Source organism: Trichoderma harzianum, assembly GCF_003025095.1.
Source record: "Trichoderma harzianum CBS 226.95 unplaced genomic scaffold M431scaffold_17, whole genome shotgun sequence".
NCBI classification, from domain to species: Eukaryota; Fungi; Ascomycota; class Sordariomycetes; order Hypocreales; family Hypocreaceae; genus Trichoderma; species Trichoderma harzianum.
In genome coordinates, this window is record NW_020209265.1 from 118320 (window position 1) to 141311 (window position 22992).

General features: G+C 49.7%; 9 protein-coding genes across 9 annotated transcripts; 6 read left to right on the top strand and 3 right to left on the bottom strand.

Annotated features, from left to right (window-relative positions):
• Positions 1-1815: 1815 nt before the first annotated feature.
• On the top strand, positions 1816-4514 carry M431DRAFT_500038 (hypothetical protein; the record flags this gene model as incomplete). Its single annotated transcript, XM_024917879.1, has 2 exons — positions 1816-2601; positions 3483-4514. The coding sequence occupies 2 exons, from the start codon at positions 1816-1818 to the stop codon at positions 4512-4514; spliced, it is 1818 nt and encodes a 605-aa protein (XP_024769241.1).
• A 159-nt stretch (positions 4515-4673) lies between these two features.
• On the bottom strand, positions 4674-5756 carry M431DRAFT_486569 (hypothetical protein; the record flags this gene model as incomplete). Its single annotated transcript, XM_024916397.1, has 1 exon — positions 4674-5756. One exon carries the CDS (start codon positions 5754-5756, stop codon positions 4674-4676), a length of 1083 nt encoding a protein of 360 aa, XP_024769242.1.
• A 348-nt stretch (positions 5757-6104) lies between these two features.
• M431DRAFT_97148 (hypothetical protein) lies at positions 6105-7670 on the top strand (the record flags this gene model as incomplete). Its single annotated transcript, XM_024924905.1, has 2 exons — positions 6105-7369; positions 7562-7670. The coding sequence occupies 2 exons, from the start codon at positions 6105-6107 to the stop codon at positions 7668-7670; spliced, it is 1374 nt and encodes a 457-aa protein (XP_024769243.1).
• Positions 7671-7818: 148 nt separating this feature from the next.
• M431DRAFT_270263 (hypothetical protein) lies at positions 7819-8180 on the top strand. Its single transcript, XM_024913943.1, has one exon. The coding sequence runs from the start codon at positions 7966-7968 to the stop codon at positions 8146-8148; it is 183 nt and encodes a 60-aa protein (XP_024769244.1). The 5' UTR covers positions 7819-7965; the 3' UTR covers positions 8149-8180.
• A 1180-nt stretch (positions 8181-9360) lies between these two features.
• Positions 9361-11452, top strand: M431DRAFT_97353 (hypothetical protein; the record flags this gene model as incomplete). Its single annotated transcript, XM_024924924.1, has 3 exons — positions 9361-10232; positions 10299-10585; positions 10653-11452. The coding sequence occupies 3 exons, from the start codon at positions 9361-9363 to the stop codon at positions 11450-11452; spliced, it is 1959 nt and encodes a 652-aa protein (XP_024769245.1).
• An 859-nt stretch (positions 11453-12311) lies between these two features.
• On the top strand, positions 12312-14108 carry M431DRAFT_486572 (hypothetical protein; the record flags this gene model as incomplete). The annotated part of the gene is made up of 1 exon (XM_024916398.1): positions 12312-14108. The coding sequence occupies one exon, from the start codon at positions 12312-12314 to the stop codon at positions 14106-14108; it is 1797 nt and encodes a 598-aa protein (XP_024769246.1).
• Positions 14109-15024: 916 nt separating this feature from the next.
• On the bottom strand, positions 15025-16506 carry M431DRAFT_486573 (hypothetical protein; the record flags this gene model as incomplete). The annotated part of the gene is made up of 1 exon (XM_024916399.1): positions 15025-16506. The coding sequence occupies one exon, from the start codon at positions 16504-16506 to the stop codon at positions 15025-15027; it is 1482 nt and encodes a 493-aa protein (XP_024769247.1).
• A 2128-nt stretch (positions 16507-18634) lies between these two features.
• Positions 18635-20055, top strand: M431DRAFT_125892 (hypothetical protein). Its single transcript, XM_024912259.1, has 2 exons — positions 18635-18969; positions 19031-20055. The coding sequence occupies exons 1-2, from the start codon at positions 18762-18764 to the stop codon at positions 19768-19770; spliced, it is 948 nt and encodes a 315-aa protein (XP_024769248.1). The 5' UTR covers positions 18635-18761; the 3' UTR covers positions 19771-20055.
• Positions 19843-21315, bottom strand: M431DRAFT_270898 (hypothetical protein). The gene is made up of 3 exons (XM_024913945.1): positions 20822-21315; positions 20174-20767; positions 19843-20115 (listed from the first exon to the last, which is right to left on the bottom strand). The coding sequence occupies exons 1-3, from the start codon at positions 21126-21128 to the stop codon at positions 19916-19918; spliced, it is 1101 nt and encodes a 366-aa protein (XP_024769249.1). The 5' UTR covers positions 21129-21315; the 3' UTR covers positions 19843-19915.
• Between the last annotated feature and the right edge of the window lie 1677 nt (positions 21316-22992).

The following is a 22992-nucleotide window of genomic DNA, read 5'->3' on the forward strand; positions in this document are numbered from 1 at the left end:
GGTTTATTCCTTCGATAGATTCCCATCTGGCCGCGATAGATTCCCGACTGGCCGCGATAGATTCCCATATGGTTGAGATGCTACTGAAAGGCGGAGTGAGAGTGGATTACACTTACAGGGTGAGCAATATACATACATCCGCAATCTAACTAATCGTATTTGATAGTTGACATACCACTCTTCGACGTCCAGAACATATTCCGCACGCCTTGGGGAATTGATCTCTTTCCGCACGAGGTAAGCATACAGAGTCTCCTTACGTTCAGTATTCCGATATTACAGCATTGAAGTTGGTTACCTTCCATTGTACCGAGTAGAGCTATTCTACTATCGTACCTAGATATCGATACAATTAATATAACTAACATTGAGATTATAGCCTGTAAGCGAATGCAATCAAGCTATATATATTGTTGATATATCCATTAGATGTGCTAACCTTCACGAATTGAATAGACTGTGAGTCAATCTTATTGAAGGAAATTCGTGGCAGAGTCATTAACCTTACTTCTAAGACACCACTATTATTCGCCATTAACTGGTCGAACGACAAACTAGCAGACCTACTGCTCATATACGGTGCTGATCCTAACTTTGTAGGTGGATGCAGGTTCGCACCACGGGAAGCTGCTAAGATTAGGAGAGATAATCTAAAGGCAGAGCTTGAGAGGTTGGAAGATGATACGAGGAGTGGATTTGTTCGAAACAAACGTATTGCTCAGTTCATTCAAGGGAACCTTGCGTCGAGCAATGCAATCATTCGGATGTTGGAAGACACTAACAGAATCAGATAGACATGCTGAATATATTTTATATTAAAACCCATTTTTCAACAAGATGAGGTATGGGAAGCAAACGAGATTGCCCAGCCACTATAGTTGTATGAAGGTTTTAGATATCGCATTGCGTCAGTCGCTTCTTATAAGAAACTAGGAAATCCGTGGTATATAATGTATTCGGAATGCTAGTTATAATTGCAGCCATTGATGATATCGTCGGAGATGGGGTGTGCTATCTTATAGTTAATCTAATCAGCACAGGTTTTTTTCACATGGACGAGTCATGTTGTAGATGAAAATGAGGAGGATTGAGGTTATTCATTTAGGTAGGTACCTAGGTTATGTTTGTCGACCTGAGCCACAAATCTTCGATATGAGCGCTATAGAAGGTCAATTTGTGGGTAGCACTCTTGAATAAGAATGATCAACTAGTGAAGGGTGAAGTGTCAAAAGAGACCATCAGGCACCAGGTAATTGACACAGCAACAGTAGAGCAGTTACTCCTTTAAGCATTTAACAGTCACATAAGTATTCTCCACGCATGCTGTCTAGGTAAGATGTTTATGCCTCTGATCTAGATCAACCCCTGCGATCATGATGACGATGAAAAAAAAAATTGTATCTAGAAGAGAACTTCACATAGGAAATTGGGCACTCTTGAGAGAGAGAAATTGGCACTTAATAGTAAGGTGACGGCATGAAAGTAAAAAGATCAGATAGGTACAAGAGATACTAATCTATGTCAAATACAGTGCGGTTTAAGCCTCTGAGCAATACTTGCACTACGCCTCGTTAGGCTGATTGTAAATAAAGCGGGAGTTAAAGGCAACGGCAATGCAAACAAAGGCTATGTTCTCTAAGGCGGATTTCTCCCTCGGCGCTAAGCCGCCTCACTTTGAGTGTGTTAGTGTTCAGCCGCAGCGACAGTCTGCTTGAACATTGTAACTTTATCAACATCACTTTTACCTGCAGACATCAAATACTTGTGATTGACGTGTAGCTGTATCGCAGCTACCACTAGTCATTTTCTCCTACCATGGAAGATCAATTTCGCATGGAAGATGGAAACGATCTTCCACCTCCATACTCGCCGATTGTGAATCCAGCCAGCAGCGCCTCAGTCCAGGTCTCAGACGCAAGGCCTTCGTCCATATTCTCGTCTCACGTAGCCGGTCTCCGAAGCGAAATCAGCACCTCACAAGCTGCTCGAGCATCGGCCAGGGATGATCGCGACAGCTACGTATTATCACTCATCGTGCCCTACATGGAAGATTTCTTGTCCTCGATTTCAGAGATCCATCCGACGCCGAGGCTTGCGGAAGCGACGTTTGTGCCCGATGCAGCGATCGGCGAGAGCTGGAAGTTTAGCGACGAGGATGAAAAGCGCGCGGGCGAATTTAGGACGTTGATTCGCGTGCGCGAGAATACAAAGAAAGGCGACGGCCAAACGAAGAAGAAAGCAGATGGCTACACTCTGTCGTCACGGTCGGAGGGTGATGATGATGAGAGACGTCCCTCACTTTGGTGGGAAAACGAAGACATGGCGCGGCGACTTGCGAAGCATCTGCAACCTCAACGACCCGCCCCTGCTCCCAGAAACACGCAATCGATTAGGGATCGATGCGCCAGTCAAGCCAACAGTAGCAAGAAATCTGGTATTTGGGGTTTGTTCAAGAAATCCGACGAACCAGTCCGGCCAGCAGCCCCCGCGGTTGAGGAGCCCAAAGATGACGTGGTGATGACTGCCAAAGCTGAAGAAGTCACGTTTAGAAAGGAAAACGAGTTTGGGTTATGGGAGACATTGACGGGATTTGGCATCGTGGTGCGTGTGAGAATTAGGATGGCCGGGGATGTTGTCAAGAGATAATAGTGAGGATTTGCGCATTTGTCGAAAGACTTTTGCCTGCAGGCCACTGAATGTGAGTTAAAAGTCTCATTTTGTTCAGGATCAGATACCTACTGTTTCAGATTGGGTTATTTACCAAGTAAGTAGTTCATGTGACTCATAGATAGTGGGAATAGATAGAAAGAAACAGCTTGCATCCCATCAAGGTAGAATAGTCAAATGCTGGGTATTGTATTGAAGAAACTGGAATTCTCACGCTACTTTGTGATTTTCTTCTATTTACTTCGAGCATATTAGACTCACGATCGCAATTCAACATCACCTTCCTTTCAACCCAAACATAATTGACAGCACCCAAAAATTAGAGTCATCATGCTTCATCTCGGCCTAAACGTTTAACATCGCCTTTAACCAGCGTTAGAATCTTCACGTCATCACGGCCTTACGTGACTTGTCTCTCTATGATCCAATCTCCTGATCCGATAACCGGTCTGTCCTTATTACTTCAATTTTCATTATTTCCACATCTGGCCAAGACCAAATTAACGCTCATCCCCATTCTTTGTGAATCAAGCTAAACGCTCATTATTGCTCTAACCACGTCTCTCTTCGCCGTCTTCATTTTTTGCCTCTTCTAGACTAACGTGGCCGGCTTCTCGACTCATTCGCCGCATCCCCTCAACGCACCCCACCACTCTAAATTCTTGGCGACAATATCGGAACAAACGATTTTCAACTTGTGATTTCGTGTGTCAAACATGTATATACGTTGAGTCTAATATTTAATCTGAGAAAATCTCTAGCCTCTCGTTATTTTTCTCTCCTTTTTTCTTTATTAACCGTTATATATTGTAAAGAATAAGCGTGCCAATATGCAGCTTTCTACAGACGCCCAATATGATGTCCTTGTCACAGGCTCCGCCGGACATTTGGGTCATGCCCTCATGATAACTCTTCCATCACTCGGCTTCAAGCCAATTGGAATCGACATCCTCGCTTCTCCAACAACTACTTGCGTCGGCTCAATAACAGACGAGCCCCTCATCGCCGGCATCTTCCAAAAATACCCAATCAAGCACGTCCTCCACACGGCGACTCTCCACAAACCTCACGTCGGATCTCACACCAAAAACGACTTCGTCCAGACAAACATTGCAGGAACTCTCGTACTTCTCGAAGAAGCAGCCAAACTCGGCGATCAAATCAAAAGCTTCGTCTTCTTCAGCACCACCAGCGCTTTTGGCTCGGCGCTCAGCCCCAAACCAGGCTCCCCCGCAGCTTGGATCGACGAGACGGTCGTTCCCATTCCCAAAAACATCTATGGAGTGACAAAAATTGCGGCCGAAGATGTTTGTCAGCTCTTCCACAAGCAGCATAACCTTCCGATACTGGTTCTTCGTGTGAGTCGCTTCTTTCCAGAGGAAGATGACGATGAAGATCGGCGTAATGCGATGAGCGACGACAATCTCAAGGTCTTGGAGATGGCGTACCGTCGTTGTGATATCAAGGACATTGTTTCGGCAACGGTATGCGCCATGGACAAGGCAAGACAAATCGGATGGTCGAAGTATATTATTAGTGCGCCGCCGCCATTCTCAAATGATCCAGAGACGCTGGCTGCCCTGGACAGAAATCCAGGAGAAGTGTTTGACAAAGTAGTTCCCGCAGCTGCAGCAGTGTTTCGTGAGAAAGGATGGAGCTACTTGGATCGCATGGATAGGGTGTACGACTCGGGAAAAGCTGTCCGAGAACTCGGCTGGGAACCCGAATACACGTTTGCAGGGATTATTGAGAAGTTGGCTCGCGGTGAGGATTGGCGCAGCGAGTTGGTCGAGATAGTTGGAAAGAAGGGATATCACGCCGTCAGCCATGGCGTGTATACCAAGTAGGTCGCAGTGTCGACCCTACTCCTGTAGTCTATATATCTGTTGATAGATAATGGATGTAATAACAACCTTGTATAAGTCTCCCAATTCAGACGTGATACAGTAATATTCGCAATGCCACCCTTCCGCTTTTCCTATTTTACACTATACGATTTACATTCATTACAAAAACGCATCTCTTCCTTGCTCTTTTAATACATCGTGGACCGCCTGTAGTACTCTATCATGGGCTGCTACCGGCGCAGCCACAAATCCAAAGTTGGCACTCAGCTTTCTTCCAGCCGACAAGTCAATATCTTTGCCATGCACGTCTGTAATCTTGCCACCCGTCTCTTCAAAGAGAAGCATTGCACCTGAATGGTCCCAGGATTTCGCAAATCTGTCTCGGCGCTTATACACCCAGACAGTCGTGTTGCCGATACCAAGAGCCATGGCAGCCCAGCGAAGGACCCAGGGCACAAGATCGCTTCCTGGAAAAGCGACTCCCAGACGCTCCGCAACCACTTCGTGAACACCGTCCAAGGCTGAATCGACGAGACCGGTGCATGTGACGAAGCTGAGGTCCTGTGTTGCGGGCTGCTTAGGTAGCTGCTTGACATCTTGAGATCCACTTTGCAAAGACCTCGCAAAGGCGCCATGGCCCTTGATGGCATATACAATGCAGCCTTTGCCCTCAGGATCAATATCGCTATTGCGAAGGGGTCCCTTGTGATGTAATGACAGATTGGGACATCCGATAACCCCCAGAGTCTGCTTGCCGTCGATAATCAGACCGATGTTGATGGCGTACAGCTCGCCCCTCAGATATGTCTTGGTGCCGTCAATGGGATCAAACACCCAAACCCTGCCAGATCCCGCCCCCCCTGGATGGCTCATGCCCGCCTGGTCGATCAGATCACACATCTGGTCCTTAGTCTGGGGTAGCCTGCAGGCGCCCCTCTGAGTGTCTTCATCCTGGGCAATGGTGTTGAGAAGGTCCCAGACACGGTTCATTAATGCCTCGTTGGCTCGCAAATCGGCAGCATCCTCTTCTCCTACAAAGGTGTCTTCGGGAAATGCATCTTTAAAGGTGGAAATCAGGAGAGCCTGGATGGCAAAGTCCGCAATGGTGACGGGGCTAAAGTCGTCCTTTGTGATGGTGCCTTTATCCTGAGAGGAGATGATGAGCTGGCTTAATTTGGAGGCCTGGAGGAGGGCCCCAAACGCTGTTTCCAGCTCCTTTTGGAATATTTCTGGGTGACTCATGGCGCTGAAGCCGTCTCTTTGCTGGATAAAAAGGATTAGGGTAATGATCCCAAGATAGTAGTATCATCAACACTGAGTTTCATTGCTCCTTCATTTTCGGTGGAGATGGTAGGAATGCCCCGATTGAGACAAACTCGGATAGATGCATTATCGTGCTTTTAGCTACGGAGCCGTCGCCCTTGGGTTGGTTGGGTGGCACGTTGCACTACGGATTTTTAATTTACACTCTGGATCGTGAATTTACGAGTCTATACAGGCCTCGAGAATGCCTTTCGCAACCTGCGGCGGCAAATAAACCTCGGGCTTCTCCTCTGCAAAGATGCCACAGCGCAAAAGTGGTGTGAAACCATGGCTCGCCTCAATCCTGCCGCCATAACAACTGCTCCCAGCCAGGAGCCATTCACGCTTCAGCCACTGATTAGGCAGATGCTCAGCACTCGCCGCTGCATATCAGGCTCCATCTTCATTGTCGAGGGCATCGATGTGATTCCAGTGCCGGCTGCGACGCCCGAAGACGATGACTCTCACGCTGTCAGATTGGTGCTGGGGGACGGCGAGCTGTGCATCCAGGCCCTGCTGCACCCCGACATGTTTGACCTAGTGGAAAAGAAAGATGTATTTGTCGGATGCTGCGTGAGAGTGGGGGACTTTGTTATGCGGTTCGAGGAGCCTGAGGCCGATGGGCAGAATCTCTTTGACCAAGGGGAGGAGGAAGACGAGGAGGAAGACGAGAGGGAAAAGAGAGAGAAGGATGACGAAAAGGGCATGGTGTATCTGATTGTCAACGAGCTGGAGACGGCTGGATGGAACGAGTCATATATGGCAATGTGGCGTCGGCATGAAAAGGGCAAAGGCGCCGCAGATGCTGAGGATGCTGGGGATGCTCAACAGCCAGCCGTGGTCACAGGCAAGGTGAGCACAGACGAGCAACTCGCACGAGAGAGCCAGGGGACGGCATCGGAAGAGGCACAGACGACGACGCCAAAGGCATCCAGGCCAAGACGAGGCGTTGTCCGATTCGCAGACCCGCAAGCCTCGCCCTCAGTCCAGACTCCCACCAAGGCCAGATTCCAAGACAAAGGCAAGGCCCAGACCCCGAGACCCCTGGACGACGACGACGAGGACGACGACGAGGACGACCTGGAGAACGCGTTCGAGGCCTTTGAAGCCCGCACATTTCCAGCGCGGAAAACGACGCCCAAGAAGCCGGCTGCATCCAGCAACGCAAGGGAGACGACGACGGCAGCGGCAGCGGCCAGCGAAAAGTCGCAACAGCAACAGCAGCAGCAGCAGCAGCCAATTGCCTTGGCCAAGGACTGGCACGACCGCCAGGCGCCCCTCAAGCTCACGACGCTGCGGCTGATCCCGCATCTCCCCTACGCGCAGAACTGGTCGGTCAACGTGCTGGCGATTGTCGCCTCGCTGTCGCCCGTGGAGCCGTCGCACCTGGCGCCGGGCAGGCAGCGCACGGCACGCATCGCCGACCCGTCGACGGCCAAGCAGGTGCACCTGACGGTGTTTCTGGACCCGGACGGGTTCACGCCGCGGGTGGGCAGCGCCGTGCTGCTGGTGGGCGTCAAGAACCACCGGTTCGACGGGGGCAGCCTCAAGAAGTACGCCAGCGACGGCGGCAACAACAACAACAACGGCGGCAACAACAACAACAACGGCGGCAACAACAACAACAACGGCGGCAACAACAACAACAACGGCGGCAACAACAACAACAACGGCGGCAACAACAACAACAACGGCGGCAACAACAACAACAACGGCGGCAACAACAACAACAACGGCGGCGACAGGGACAGGCGGTGGTGGTTTGAGGACCCGTGGGACATGTCGTGGCTGGACGTGGCAGGGATCAAGAGCTGGTGGCAGGGCGTGGAGGAGTATTACCGGACGGGTGGTTGATGAGCGAGCGAATCACGGCTGGGGGAGGCGTGGAGATCGTACGATTTTCAGTCTTTTGGTCGTTTCTTTTCGTCATTCTTCCTTTGGGTTCTACGAGTACATACTCTGTACTCTCTCGCTCTCTCTGTCTTCTACGACTACTACGCGGCATTTAGGCGGGACTACTGTATGTACTGGGGCTGGCATTGTTTAATTGCCTGGGCTGCATGTCTTGGACGATGGGAGGGGAGAGAGGGCGTCTTTCTGCATCCGAGATGGATGGTCGAGGTTTGCACAATGCCGGCATAAATTCGAGATGGCCACTGCAGCTGTATTTGTTTGTGTCATGACTAGCGGACGAACTATTGCCAACATCTCAATCAATCTATTATTACTAGGGATCAGCCGTAGCGGTAACACAAAACCCGGGGTAAGTCAGATCAATACTACATATGAGCGTGCGGCTCTTCAGCTCCATCCATCCATCACCACCAGCTAGTGAAATGCCAATAGAGGCGCCAAATATTGGCACCGCTCATCACAGCCAAAAGTGAAGCCAGCTTCATTCCAGACGCGGACGATCCCGAACCCCCCGTAAGGCAGCTGTGCCGATCACAGCTACAACTGTACTGTACTGTAAGCCCGCCAACGACTGTCCGCACCGCATCCCACAGTAGAAGCATCGTGAGAGGGAAAAAAGTGGAGGAAGACGCAAGGGCGCGCAGCTTATCTGATCTTGGCAGGGATCCAGCCCGTGGCAGTGGAACCACGTATCAAAGAATGGATGGATTTGACGCTGCTTTGCCTTTGCTTTGCTTTGAAGCCTCTTTCTTACAGTGCAGTTCAGCGCAGGACATCCAATGTAATTGATCCATCCAATGGGTTGATGCATGGTATGGATTCCAATGATATCAATTTGTCTGCCCGGGTGGATTACTTGCTGCATCTCAGGCTGTTATAGGCGTGTCTTGCGCTGTACTTGGGGCCATTGGGCGAGGACTTGCATAACATGGATATTGAAGGCTTGTACCCCTCTTCGACCGGACCCTGTTCCCGCCCAAAGCCAAGCAAAAAGCCAAGTTCGGTGAGCAGATGTAAAGGCCTGTGCCTGTCGAGCGAACTATTAATTAATATTAATATTACTACTCTCAATACTGATGCTATTAGTAACTAATTTTTGTTGATTAATTCATCCACTCTCTCTTCTCTTCTCTTGTCTTCTTCTCTCATCTCCTCTTCTACCGTTTGCGTTCTGTTGGTTTGCAGCAAAAAAGGCCACAGCGAGTACAGCACCCGCTAACGCATCGTACGGTACCGATACCCACACGTGACACTCTCCCGCACCGCATCGGCCTCTCGCGCCCACCACTTCCGTCGGTACTGCGCATGTACTCCTACTGCGCTGCTCAGTCTCAACTTCGGCAGGCGGCTTAACGAGGCTTCTCAGCTCATCCATCATTTTTCCCTTTTCCTTCTTTTTCTCATTTTTCTTATTTTTTCCCCCCTCTACCATCTTCTGTCCCGTCTTTGTGCTTACTTGTCTCAAACATTTCCTCTGCCTCTTCATTTTGCCCAATTTCCGTGGCGGGGGATTGGTTCTGTTCCCTTGCTGCTGTTTAATTTCATTTTGACTCAGCTTCCGACACCCTACTTTGACTCTCTCTGTGTCTCTCTCTTTATTGTGACCCCGGAGTATCATGATGCAATAACCATGACTTCTCTTCCGCCTTCGCCTTCGCCTTCGTCCCCGTCCTCTTCGCCGTCTCCCTCTCCGTCATCTTCGCCGTCTTCCTTCTTACCCCTGGCAGACACGCAGCAGCTCAAGCTCAAGCAGAACCAGTCAAAGCACCGCTTCGTAGTGCCGAGCTCCAAGCCTAGCCGCCGGAGAGAGTCGCTCGACGTCTTTCTCGACAGCCTCTCGCCCTGGGACCTGCTCTACATCCGGAACCGCTTCCGCGACGGCCACGTCAAGATGGAGGGCTTCGCCGGCCTGAGAGAACTGCCGCCAGAGGTCTTTGCCTCCATTGTGCCTCATCTGCGGCTGCAGGACGTGCTCAACTGCTTCTTGGTCAGCAAGGACTGGCGCGAGGCCTGGACGCAGGGGGTCGTTTCGACGTTTTTGTGCCGGCGCTTCTTCCCCGGCCTCTTGGAGCTCTACGGCGGCGACGTGCCAGATCGTCACGAACTGTTTCTGGCCTCGGCCAAGCGCTATCTGCGGAAGCACTTCATTAGCCGCAGCAAGCGATCATTTGTCTCGTGGGATGTGGGCTGGAGCTCTGATTACTTCATCAGCAGCGAAGAGGCGCCGCCGAGCCGTCAGCTTGGTGACTTGCGCAAGGTCGACTTTGGCTTCGCGCCTCTGACCATCTGCTACTCTAATGGCAAGATGGCCTGGCAGCCGGACAACTGTCACCTCTTTGTCGACGACTTGTACACCCGGGAGAGGGCTCGCTTCAGCTTCGGTGTCGACTTCGTCTCGGGAAGGCCGCTGCAGCTACAGGCCGTCACCGACAGCCTCGTCATCCTGGCATCAAGTGCACCTTCGTACCGGGACAGAAACTTACCGGACAACGGACAAACCATGTACGTTACACGCACCTCTTCTCATTTTTGAGGTTCAACTTTCATCTACTAACATTTGGCTGCTAGAACTGTCTTTCACCTGGAGAACCGGCTTTCTAAAAACGTCGTCCTCCCCGGCAAGTTTGCGCAGTGCTACGCCCAGGGGGACATGGTGGCGTTTGTGACCAAGCAGGGACATGTTGTCATATGGGGCTGGAGTGACACTGCCTATGAACTAGAGATTGACCACGGCGAGCACTTTCATCAGCCCAATGGCTGGGAAAAGGACCTGGGAGGCGTGCCCGGCGTCATGTTTCATCCAACGGACACAGACATTGTCTTTGCAGGATGGCTAAACTCGCCTCCACTGCCAGGTAAGTGTAAGGTGTTGTTAGTTGGCTCATGTGCCTCAAGTGCTAACCATGTGCTGCCATTCTGTAGACTCCCGCATCCACACCATCGTCATCATCAAGTTTGACCGCGGCGTTCCTGTGGCTCGATTCGAGACTTCACTCTCCCTGCCAGGCTACCGGCGACACCCCGACAGTCGGCACTCGTGTCCGGCCATGCGCCTAACGCTTTCATGCCATAAGATTGATAATTACGGTGGCTACGCCATTGGGATTGTCCAATTTGTGCTCCTCAAAGAAGGCGCCCCCTGGGAAGAAGAGGATAACAAAAAGAATCCCGAATGGCTCTGCATCTGCTTCAATGTCCTCACCGAGTCGTTTGCACAAAACAAGTATGAGAGTCGCCGGAGGCCGTACCCACCAACGGTGAAACACTTTGACTTGTGTGTATGGGAAGATCAGTTCGTCATTACCTGGTTCGACGAGTACCTGGTCAGCAGACACTACTCGTACGGTATGCAGTGGCTGGTGGCCAGCCCCTCTAATGAGCACGGATGCCCACGCATTAGTGAGCTCGATGCTGCAAGTCTACGCCATCGGTCGGATATCGCAGGCTACATGTTTGAGATTGGCTTTGCGCGGAGAATCTTTGTGGACAATGATTTCCTCATCATCACAACCGGCCAGGGATACATGCTGCTCACATGCAACGACGAAATCGATCTTCCCGGTATAGTAAGCACGGATGAGGATGGCGTGCCTGAGTACTCCAAGAATCCGCCCTGGCCCATCCAGGGAGAGCGGATTGAACCGCCGAGGCTGCTCGGCTCGTGGGATACAAGAAAGGTTACAAGCCTGGAGAAGATTTCGTGGGACACTGATGCGGCATGAAATGCTGCTCATAAACGAGGGGCAAATGACGACATGTAATTGAGACTATGTGGCATGAATGATTGGACTTGGCATATTTTGCACGGAGCAGGTTGGGAAAAAATCTTGAATCAAGCTTGGAAGCAAGGGACATTTAGTATTGCGTGCGTACGGGAGTATCATGGCGAAACGGTCATATTGGAGGATTTCTGCGGGCATTTAAAAAAGACAGATGCTGGGATTATTTTAGGTGGAAAATGTGTTTCTTTTTGTTTGTGTTTCTTAAGATTTAATCTTGGCTTTCCTGTTTTATACCTCGGCTCTTCTATGATGTACATTTACATATAATTGAGGTCATCCTTTGATGTCGCCATAATGTTCAGGTGATGGATGGCTGCATTACTGTCCATGCCCATGATCATCCCCTTATCAGCTAGGGACCCGCACCCGCTGTAGCATCAGCCAGATCCGCTGGAGCAAAGCCCCTGACAGCCTCGAGGCCCCACCGCTGGAGACGCTACGGGGCCCGCGGTGTGCCACTCCAGGGCCCATGACCCCAGACTTTCAGCACTCACTTCCGAACCGCGCTATCGCCGATAAGAGCTATCTCACCTAGCTATGACTCTTCTATGATTCCTATCGCCACCCTTTGTCCTCTCCATCTCTTTTCCCTGCTATCCGATCGTCACTCTTCCTCTTCCGCTCTTCTATTTGCGGCCCCCTTTTCCTTCTTTTCTTCTTCTTCTTCTTTCATTCACTCCTCATCTGTTCTTTAGCTTCAGTTCAAGGATGCGAAACAATTAATTATCCCCCATTCAATCCTACTGAATCAATTCCCTCTTGCTGCTGTCGTGGCCCTCCTCCCCATCCATCACGCGCAATGCCGACCTCGGCTACCTCCGATCACCAGCGCTTCATCTATCCGACTGCTCCTACGGCCCTTGACGATGATGACCGCTCTTCCGTCCTTACCAGCGACGATGAGGGCGATGAATCGTCGGGCATTTCCGACCCTGCGCTTCGGCGCCGCCAGATAAGATCGAAGCAGATTGTTCGCTTCATCTCTCTTATCGCGGCCACCATTGCGGCCCTATGCGCAGGCTCCATCGTCGTCTTCTCGCTCTACGCTCCAAAGTTCCTCTCGCGATTGCACTACACGCAGTTCCAGGTCAATGGCGTCGCCATCGGTAGCTCCCTGGCCCTGTATCTGCCCATCTCCATCATGGGCTACGTCTGCGACCGAGTCGGCGTTGCGCCGCTGGCCCTGCTGTCGGCATTCCTGTTTGGAGGCGGATACGGGCTTGCAGCGGGCATCTACAAGAAGCTGGACTACGAGTACAACACGCTGGGAAAGTCTCATGGCGCCGAGAATGGCTGGTCATATCCGCTCATGGTGCTCGCCTTCATCATGATTGGCGCCGGCACGTGCGCCATGTACATCAGCTCCGTGTCGACGTGTGCCAAGAACTTTGGAAAGGGAAAATACCGAGGATTGGCGCTGGCTATGCCCATCACCGGCTTTGGCCTGAGCGGCATGTGGTTGAGCCAGTTTGGCAGCCGATTCCTGTACGAGAAGAACCCTGATGGGTCCAAGGGCGATGTCGACGTGTTTCGCTTCTTCGTCTTCCTAGCGGTGTTGCTGTTTGTCGTTGGAATTCTCAGCGTGTTTACCCTCAAGGTTGTCGACGAGCAGGACCTCATTGAGGAGGCCATCGAAGAGCTGGAGCAGAGCGGCCTTCTCGATGGAAGCTCTCTCCTTGCGCGATCTGAAAGCCGACGGTCCAACGCTGGCTATGGTGCGATTCCTGCGAATGCTGCAGATGATGATACAGAGGGCGATGATGATGACGATGCGAAATGGAAGAAGAACTGGGTTCTCAACGCCGAGACACGCCGCTTCTTGACTGACCACACAATGTGGCCATTCGCCTTGGCTTTCCTCCTCATGATTGGACCCGGGGAAGCCTTTATCAACAACCTAGGCACCGTTATTGGGACTCTCACCCCGCCCATCACCGAAGACCTCAACAACAAGACTTCGGCGGCTACTCACGTTTCCGTCTTTGGCATCACCAGCACCATTGCTCGGCTCATGATTGGCACTTTGACCGATATCCTGGCTCCGGCACCAGAGACGCAACACATTCAAGTCGCTCCCTCGCGCCCTTCATCCCCACTGAAGCGCTTTGCCATTTCTCGTGTTGTCTTTATGCTCATTTTTGCCATTCTTCTCGCTATTGGTCTTTTGTTCCTTGCTAGTGGCGCGGCCCAGAACCATGCTGACAGATTCTGGATTGTCTCGGGCCTTGTCGGTGCCGGATACGGTGCCATCTTTAGTTTGACACCGCTCATTGTGACTATTATCTGGGGCGTTGAAAACTTTGCTACCAATTTCGGCATCATTGCCATGCTACCTGCTTTTGGGTCTACTTTCTGGGGTCTTGTTTACTCGGCAGTCTACGAAGCTGGGGCACGTCGCACGACCACTCCGTCACTCTTTGGTGACGACAATGGCGACGGCGGTAATGATGGGTCGGACGATTCTGTTTGCTACGGAAAGCATTGTTACGCAGCCACTTTCTGGGCCGAGGGGCTTTGCGTTATTGCGGCGTGCTTTATGCTCTTGTGGGCTTGGAAGGGCAAGGGAGGCTGGAGCCAGCGCGGTATTGTGATATAGACGGCTCGCCTTTTAATCTTGGGCGTTTATAATTGTTCAATTTTTTTTCTTTTGTTCATGTTTGGGTTTTATCTTCTCCTCTTTGGATGGATCATGTTTACTTTTTGAAAGAATGTGAGATTGACACGGGGTTCGCACCCGCATTCTTGGTACTTTTGGGTTGCATTACTGTGAGAATTTGGGATTATACTTGAGATTGAAACATTTACTAGCGAAACACGCATCCGGTGTTGGTGGCGTTGGGAAATGCTTATCTCTATTTGCTTCGCTATTCAAGCTTCACATGTCAGTTTGCTTTGTGATTGACCTGCTTCCAGGCTACTGCGCAATGCATCTCACGAGCCATGTTCTAGACTATCGCTGCCTAATTGCACCATTAAGGCAGATATGCATGTAATTTACAGCTCTCCAATGTCTCCCTGCAGCTGGCAAGTCGGGCGTCTCTTAATGGACCTGCCCGCGTTTTCTCGGGTTACACAAGGACTGGCGGTGTGACGAAACGGAACGGCATGCAGAGCGTGAAGTTTTTCGTTTAGATAGTGAGAAGAGAGATGGCGGCCAATGGAGAGGGTGGGAGGTGCATGGATGGTGGCGAGGTGCTCGGATGTCGCTGGCTTTGTGGATTTAGGGGGGGGTGGGGGTTGCATATGAGTGTGTGCGACCACTTTGACGGGGAGTTTTTATGTTGGTGTTTGTGTTTGTGGGGGTTTTGGGGGGGCATAATTGTGAATGGATGGATGATTGTGCTGTGCTTGTGAGTTGTGAGTTGTGTGATGGATTGGTTGATGATGGTGAAGGTGAAGGTGTTGCACAATGTACGGTGTACAATGCTTGTATAGCAGACAAAAGGGATGACATCCTACAATAACTATGGCTTCATAGCACAGTAGATGCCAGCTATATGGTTTGCGTATACTCACTCTTCATCATTAGAATCCTCCTCTTCATCAGATTCAATAGATGCACCACCCTCAGTCTCATTCTCCAATGCAACGCCCTGTCTCAACACCCTCATGATATGCTTCACCCACTCAGTATCCAGCAAACTCTCCCACGCAAAGCAGTAAAAATCAAGATCCCTTTCACTCTGTTGCCCCTCCCCTAAAAGCCCCAACAGCTGCAATCTCCGTTTATCCCAAAACGCCAGCCCAAACGGCCGATACCTCTCGAATCGCGCCTCTGTAATCGGCAGACCGTATCTCCCCTCTCTGAAATGTCGGAGCTGGATTATTGCAGGTGCTTCGCTTTCGAGGCTGGCTCTCGTCTGGCCTCGGAGAGACGCTGAGCTGAGCTGCGGGCTCTTTGCGAGTTTTCGGGCTTCGCGCGTGGGAGGGAATTTGATGGTTTTGTGGCCGTAGTTGAACCAGATGCCGATGCCGCCCCAGGTTGCTTCGCAGGGGTCTGGGAGGGGTGTTACTGGGTTGACGGGTTTGGCATCTGCGGGGAGTTTGGGAAGTTTGTAGAAGGGTTGGCTTTTTGTTTGGAGGCCGAGTTTTTCTAGGTATTCTATCGCAGACCGTATCTCTTCACCTGTGTTAATCATGGAGCCGTCGTGGAGGAAGCTGTCGGCCCATGTTGGGAATGTCGAGTTGATGTCATCGTAGGACCAGCCTGATGTGCTAAAGTTGAAGAATACGAAGGAGCGTACATCTCCTACTAATTGGATGAGCCACATGGCGCGTGTTGCACGCATTTCTTCTACCCAGCTTGGTGGTCCTGCATTAACCACTGTGTAAGGCGTTCCAACGAATACTTGGTGCCAAGCTGGGGTTTTGTCGTTCTCGGGAGGATTGGAGCCTCTTATTTTGTATAGAGGTAGTGGAGTTTGTGCATGTTGCGGTGCGAAAATACTCGGGTTGTAGACTTGTCCGAGGTAGAATGATAGACAAGCATGCGTAAGAGCTGATATGTGGTGCGCCGTTGCAACGACGGATCGAAGAATTGACACAGGTATATCCGCGGCTATTAAACGATCGGGACCAAAAGAGATGCATGTCTTGTCCTTGATTGTACGCATAGGTACTTTGTGGTGTATAAACTGGTAGCGTAACTCATCGCGACTCTTGAACGGAAGAGCACCGGCTCGCGTGAGAATGACAGCGCGGATGATTTCCTGGATTTTCGGCGGCAGAATGGAATTCGGGCTGGAGAAGATGTTTTCAATGATGATGAGTGCTTGGGCGTTGAAGAGGCGGAGGGAGCGAGGTGATGCGGTGAGAAGGTTCCAGAGGGTGTCAAGGCCGGGGAGATGGGCGATGATTTGGAGGAGGATTTTCTCGGGGATGTGCTCTATGTTTGGGAGGGTTTCTGGGTCGTGGTTTGATGATGGTTCTGGGGTGGGATTTGGTGATGATTCTGAGTCGGGGTTTAATTTGCGGCGTTTGATGCGTTCTGACATGGCGAGGTGGTTCAATCAGAGGGGGGCGACGTGTATTTTGTTGTATTCACGAATTTCGTGTGATGGTGAGTTTGGAGGTGTTCAAGATAGCAGCTCTTATGGTGTCGTGGGGATGAAGCGTCATAAAAATGATGACGCAGCTTCGCAAATTGGAGACAAATTAAACCCAGAATTTTTACGATTCTAAGAGGAAATGATCGCCGTGTAATTGTGTTCTCGTAAACGTTCTGAACAGCACAAAGCCGTACGCATGAAGTTTATATCGTCATCTTATGTGGGCCAACCTAACCTTCAATCCCCTGACTAAAGACTCTAGGCAGCAGGTAGTGAGATCCATAGCGAATGCTCCGCGTAAGAACTATGCTTATTTCAGCTGTGAAAGACAGCTAAAACTGCTTGATTCTGCGTTACCCGGGAATATGGGCCAGCACGTTGGCGTTAGTTAATTAGACAAATCCACATTTAACTGCTCCCGATCTCCGAGGTCATATTTAGAGAGGGACTAGCTGGAAGGAGTGGATGTGAGAATGGAGATATTTAAATAACTTAGGGGCATATTATACTGGCGGGTTGTGTATCGTCGATTTGCTAAATCTGTTGCTCATGTAAGTGGGTGGTCATTTCCACCAAATCTCTCCATGTACAGAGAGGTTCAGCGTGGGGGACCGCAGCTGGTTGAACCATGCAGTGAACCGACTGTGACAATGCTGTAGTTAAATTAATAGAGAGTTCTCATAGCACGCGGCTTCGAAAAAAAACGACGAGTTGATGAAACCACTTGGTTTCAATACAGGTTAACAGACATCTAGGCTCTTCCAATGAAGGAGCCTCTCTCAGATCCTGTTTATGCTTCCGTTACGTTTCAACTTCACAATCAACTTATCTGAAGGATTCATTTGCCATATTAAACCACAAGCCATTCCTAGCATTTTTACAAGCATTATGCAGCGTGCATATGCATCCATAGCACGATCCGCGGTTCTCAGCTTCACTATTGGCAGCCTCGTCATTTATTTGAGACTCTGGCTGCCTATCTGAACGCCGCAATCAAGAAGCGGCCCTTCTAGAGTCCAAATCGTGGACGATTTTCATAAACGTGGTTCGTTTTGACCAGGATGGGCTGCACTGATGCAGCATCCGCTCGTTGGGGGAAGCGAGCGATGCTTGACCGGTGAGTAAAGACGTGAATCCTCCAAACAACCCCGCTTCTCTCTTTCACAGTTCATTTGTTAGAGCAAAATTCAAACCACATGTAATGATCAGGGCTTCACAGACCTTAGTCACAACAAAGTCACATGTAGCGCTACAAGTATAAAGGTGCACACATGTTTCCATCTCACCCCCTTCTATTCTGATTCTACTCTGCAGCTACCTATCTAACTATAGAAGAGTTCAAAAGAACGACGACATGATATGATATGACGCAGATCAAAATATATTGAGTGACTTTCAGAAGGCTACCGGAGGAAGACGGGTAACACCCTCTAACATAGCTTCTTCATTTCTTGGTGGACGGGCGATATGATGAGGATGGGACGGACGAGTTCAGGCCGATTTCTCGTATTTTTGATGTTTTATCGCTATCGCGATTGTCCGCAGTGGAGTTAAACGAATGTATAATGGAAATGGAAAATTGAGGATGCGAGAAGAGAGTCGGGCTGGGTTGGGAAGGTGGGCGTGTCGATGGATTTATAGTGCCCTGGTTTCGGGCTATTGAGCGTCATGGAAGGTGGATTCACACTAGCCAATTGTGTGATGGTGTAATTTCTTTTGTCAGAACATTAGGGCTGTATGAATGGAATATAATGTGTTGGAGATGCATGGTGCTGAGTCTGGATGTATATGTAGTTTTGGTGCTGTGCCACCCGAGTTTCCTTTTTCTGTTTTCGGAAATGCGTTGTTAGACTCTCTCATGTTAGCTGTTGCCTGGCTTGCCATAAGCTCTAGTTTCTTAGAAACTGTTTACTGTCATTGATGTAATTATGCATACATGTAATTGGCCGCTACACGTACAAAGTAAATAAGCAGGTATTGTTCTATCCAGTATATCTACAACACTACCGACTGACGAAACCTCCCCTCCATTCCTTCAATCTATGTGACGCTACTACTCTGTCCGTTAATCCTAATCCAGGCCGTCTTTATAAAGGCCAGCCACCCCGCCGTTGATCTCTCGGCCCCGCATCTTTCCATGACATTTCCTAGTCAAGGCACTTATAACGCCTAGTGCGCTGGCATTAGACATCAACATCTGCATGGCTCGCACCAGGATTCTTCAGTCGAAAATCCGAGCAATGAACAGACGGACAACTTGGACTCGATTCCATCTGCCGCGATGGCAGGGCTGGCCAAAATGGTCGACGGGAAGCTCTGTCCTCGGACCGCTTGCAGAAGTGACGGGTTATGACAAGGTCTGGCTAGGGAGGCAGGTTGATGACCCGGAGCAGGCTGCCATCATCATTCGTAAGTATTCAGCAAAGAATTTCATGGACTCAGTATTAACATTGATACGCAACAACAACAGTATGGGCTTCTGCAGAAGCCCTCTGGAATTTCCAAGATTCTCCAGCATGTGCCGAGTTTCTGAAGGACCTGCCTGACAGCGGTATCGTGTCCGGTGGGTTATTCCAGCGTCTGTCCCTGAATGATGCAGAAAACATGGGTAGCACAATGTCACCAACAGCATCACGATTCCCCAGCCTCCACTGGCATTATAGCGACAGAAAAGAACTCGAGGTAGAGGGCCGTGTGACGCTTACGGCCTTCTTGGTACCGTATACAGGCGGCCCTGACCTCGAGCAAATACGTTTCAGTATCGTCAAAGCATTCAAAGGCTTCGTTCCCGCAGACTGTGAGGATCTACGGCCACCGCCGCCACTCTCGCGAGACTCAATTCCATTTGGAGGACAGTGGCCAGGCCTGGTGGCTTTTCTTCCAAAGCCAGATGGCTTAGTGTGGGCTTGGACAGACACAGGAGATAATGAACAGTGGAAGCCGCCAGGACAACCGGTGGCGGCGGAAGAAAATGGAAGTGGCCAGATGGTTGTATGCCAATTTCGCCTATGGAATGGCCTTTACGGTGCCACCCGTCAGCGTGAAGAGGCATCGGCGAAAGATCCCCTAGCAAAGGAGTCTTGGGAAACCGTTGTGTCAAACGTGATACCCCCGGTTACGGCTTGGGAGCAAGAGCGTTGGGATATCCAGGTGGCGCCATCCTACCTCTCCCCTCTGATAGATGAAGAAGATGAAGAAGAGATATTTTAACTCAGATATCTGTCTCTTGTCAAGGAAGCATGATCAAAGTTCTGATTCTAAGATAAATCATCCAAAGTACTTAGACGACTCTACAGATGTCCTCCTCCTTGACCATCAGCATACACCCCATGGACGCCTTCACCCTCGTACCTAGTTAAGGAGCTTTCGCCCCAAACTTCTTATCTCCATTCGCTTCTTCAATAATCTCAAAGTCCCAATTCTTGGATATGCCTTGGCTCGCTGTGCCATACAAGTAGAACATGTGCGCAGCGAAGAATACGTAGTTCTCAGGGTTTTTGCGCGCCCCATTTACGGCGTTTACGTTAGCCCAGCTGATGCACGTCATGAGATTATCTGCCCATGCCGAGTCAGTATCGTAAACACTTGCATACATAAAAAACAGAACACCTACATTCCTCTCCAGTCTGTAGAAATCCATATTGTCCAGTTGTCCCAAACAGGTTATGGAAAGACTCGTGGAGGAGCGTTGCGCTCTTGGGTAACACGGTGTCAAGGCCGGTGCCTGCGGAGATCAGTGCATCACCAGCCGTGAAAGAGTCTGGTGCCGAGGTTGTAAAGCTCGAAGGACAGATAATGATGTCTTCGACCTGTCGACGTCCCTTGAGTGTTCCGGTCTTGGTATTTACCTCTAGTTCTTGGATAAATGAGGTGAGACCGAGACTTTTTGGATTGCTGCAGTAATCTGCGCCGGTTGGTGAGAAGTAGTATCCGTTAAAGGGTGCGTATTGACCAGACCACCAGATCTTATTGCCGGCCTTTGTGCCGATGGCCGTTTTGTAACCGGGTATTGATTCAATGGGGACGAGGTTGCCGTTTTTGTCTATAATGCCATTACCTTGATAGTCTTTGGCCGTGTCGTCTTGCGTTTGCTCTATAAGCCAAGTACTGTCGCAAAAGATATAGCGTGAGTTATCTATGGGATACCAAGGAGTACCATCATCATTCAACGCGAACGAGAAGAAATTGTAGACCCATTGGAAGATTTCTAGCCTCAAGGTCAACCCAATGAAGACACAAGAAATAAGAAAGATGAACATACTACGAATATTTGTGACACCCGTTGTGGCTTTTGCAGCCTCTTTGACTCCGAAGAAGGTTGTAAACGCCGCTCTGACTTTTGGTTCCGTTTCATACTTATCAATGGCCGCAAGAGTCGTTTGGAGGGCATAGTTGATTTCAATCAGCCAGTTATTCATGGTTGCGGTATAGGCATCGCAGCCACCGTTAGCTGTTCCGCTCTGAATTATAAACAACTGATCAAGCGTCGGGGCAGCGCCTAATACAGTGTATACTAGGACACTGAATAGGACTGGGAATAGTCCCAGATGAAAGAAGAGCTTCGCCATGGCCTTTGAGAGATCAGGATAGACCAAAGGTGAAGAGTTGTTGACCTTGATGTCAGTTCTACATGCAACGACCAAAGGAAATAAGGGCGAAAAAGTCCATGTGGTAAGGAGTAATCAATCTCCTGATGGACGGAATAACTAGCCTATTGGCACACAAGTGTCTGATCATATGCAAGAAACCCGTTTCTCGTCCAAAAGGCCAAGTGTGACGTTGTAATCTCAGAATAGGCAAAATGTCTCTTGATAGCCAGAGACTGCTGACCCTGGACGGAGTGAGAGCTGCAAAAACTGACTTTGTTCTCATTCATGCAGACTCATCCTATGGCTACTACATGTGGCTTCTCTTATGAGATATGACTGACCGTTGGGGAGATGGTGTGATGCAACGACCGATTATGTTGGAACATTGGACCACTAACTATCGAATTCCTCCAGGAAAAAGTCATTGTAACCCTTCTGCTCTGTTGAGCATAACTATCGTATACTCATTGCTTTGCTATAAGGATATAAGATAGTGGGGGCCAAACACGCGTCGCCAGATGATGGATGATGTCTAAGAGGTGCGCTTCTGCGGATATTGGTAGAAGACTATACCATATGTAGGTTGCACCGATGGCTGAGACATACTCATAACTGCATATTTGGAGATATATGGGAGAGGTGGAGGGGTAGGGGGTTGACGGCTTCTACAAGCTTGATGATGTACCACTTAACTATGAGATGTTTCTCGGTAATCAGTGGTGAGATATTTCGTCAGCAAACTCTTCATCCTTCAGGTTTTAATTACAACTATACACTAAAGGAAGCGAGTTTACAGATTAAAGCGGAGTCTCTGAGTTGCCGTTACAGCCGTAGTTGAACAAAAAGTTCCCAGGTTGCCATGTGGTGTAGTGTGTAATCAACTACGAGTAGGCCAAGAATAGTTTAGCAGCAGGAACATTAGCAATCGACTAGTATTATATCGGAGCTACTAACATAGCTTCTTTTTACCATCTCACAAAGAAAGTAAGCGAATCCAACTAAACAGCAGAGATGCAAGGCAGATTATTACTTGAAAGGGAAATTAGCCTGTATATAACATGTAGCAATGTTGCCAAAAACAATCCTTCCGGGGAGCAGCAGCAATCCTTCCAGACCACGGCAATCCTTTAGAGTAGCAACAATCCTTTAAGTGTAAATACAACCCTACGCGGCTGTAAGCTCGTGAATGTAATTTCCGCCAGATTCCTGCAACTCTTGTCTTGGCGACTCGATTCTCCGATTTGTACGTTATGCCAATTCTAGCAAGTTATGTTTCCTTGTAGGTTTACTGAGTAGAGTAGGCTCACTCAATATGTTACAAAAACAAGATCTCAGTTACAGTGGTTGCAGCTTTCAAGCTTAAGCATAGTTATAGTCTTTAACCTTGCCATTCTCTTCACTTACCCCGCAGCTTCCCGAAGACTCCGTTACTCGTATAAATAAATCTGCACGACGATGCTAGCGCTGGGCTGTTGACAGGGGTTCTGCGGGGCCAAGGAGAAAACGGCAATTATATGCCGATCAGATCAGGGGCCGGGACGAAGCCACAACTCCACTGCGGAAGCCAGCTTCCCGGCTTTTCCCTAAATAGGACTTGTTCGATTTGTTGGAGTTGCTGTCCATTCATGATCGACAGCTCAATCAGTGTTGGGTGGCTCATCACTTTCTATGGAGAGAGAGTCTATGCTTAACATGTCACCAATTACCGGTCAACTGAGTGAGGCAAATGTGCACCCAGCAGAGATGGGAAATGGTGAAATTAATAGCAAGCTTGAGACTGAATAGAAGAGCAAACTTTCTCCTCCACTCCCTGGTTTAATATACTGCGCGATGTTATGACCTT

Bases quoted from the DNA above. Each gene is read 5' to 3' on its own strand.
- M431DRAFT_270898 (XM_024913945.1), bottom strand. From the start codon at position 21,128: ATGGCGAAGCTCTTCTTTCATCTGGGACTATTCCCAGTCCTATTCAGT. The intron at 20,768-20,821 runs GTATGTTCATCT...CCTTGAGGCTAG, and splicing joins GGGTGTCACAAATATTCGTA to AAATCTTCCAATGGGTCTAC. The intron at 20,116-20,173 runs GTAGGTGTTCTG...CGGCATGGGCAG, and splicing joins TCTACAGACTGGAGAGGAAT to ATAATCTCATGACGTGCATC.
- M431DRAFT_270263 (XM_024913943.1), top strand. From the start codon at position 7,966: ATGGCCACTGCAGCTGTATTTGTTTGTGTCATGACTAGCGGACGAACT.
- M431DRAFT_125892 (XM_024912259.1), top strand. From the start codon at position 18,762: ATGGCTCGCACCAGGATTCTTCAGTCGAAAATCCGAGCAATGAACAGA. The intron at 18,970-19,030 runs GTAAGTATTCAG...CAACAACAACAG, and splicing joins GCAGGCTGCCATCATCATTC to TATGGGCTTCTGCAGAAGCC.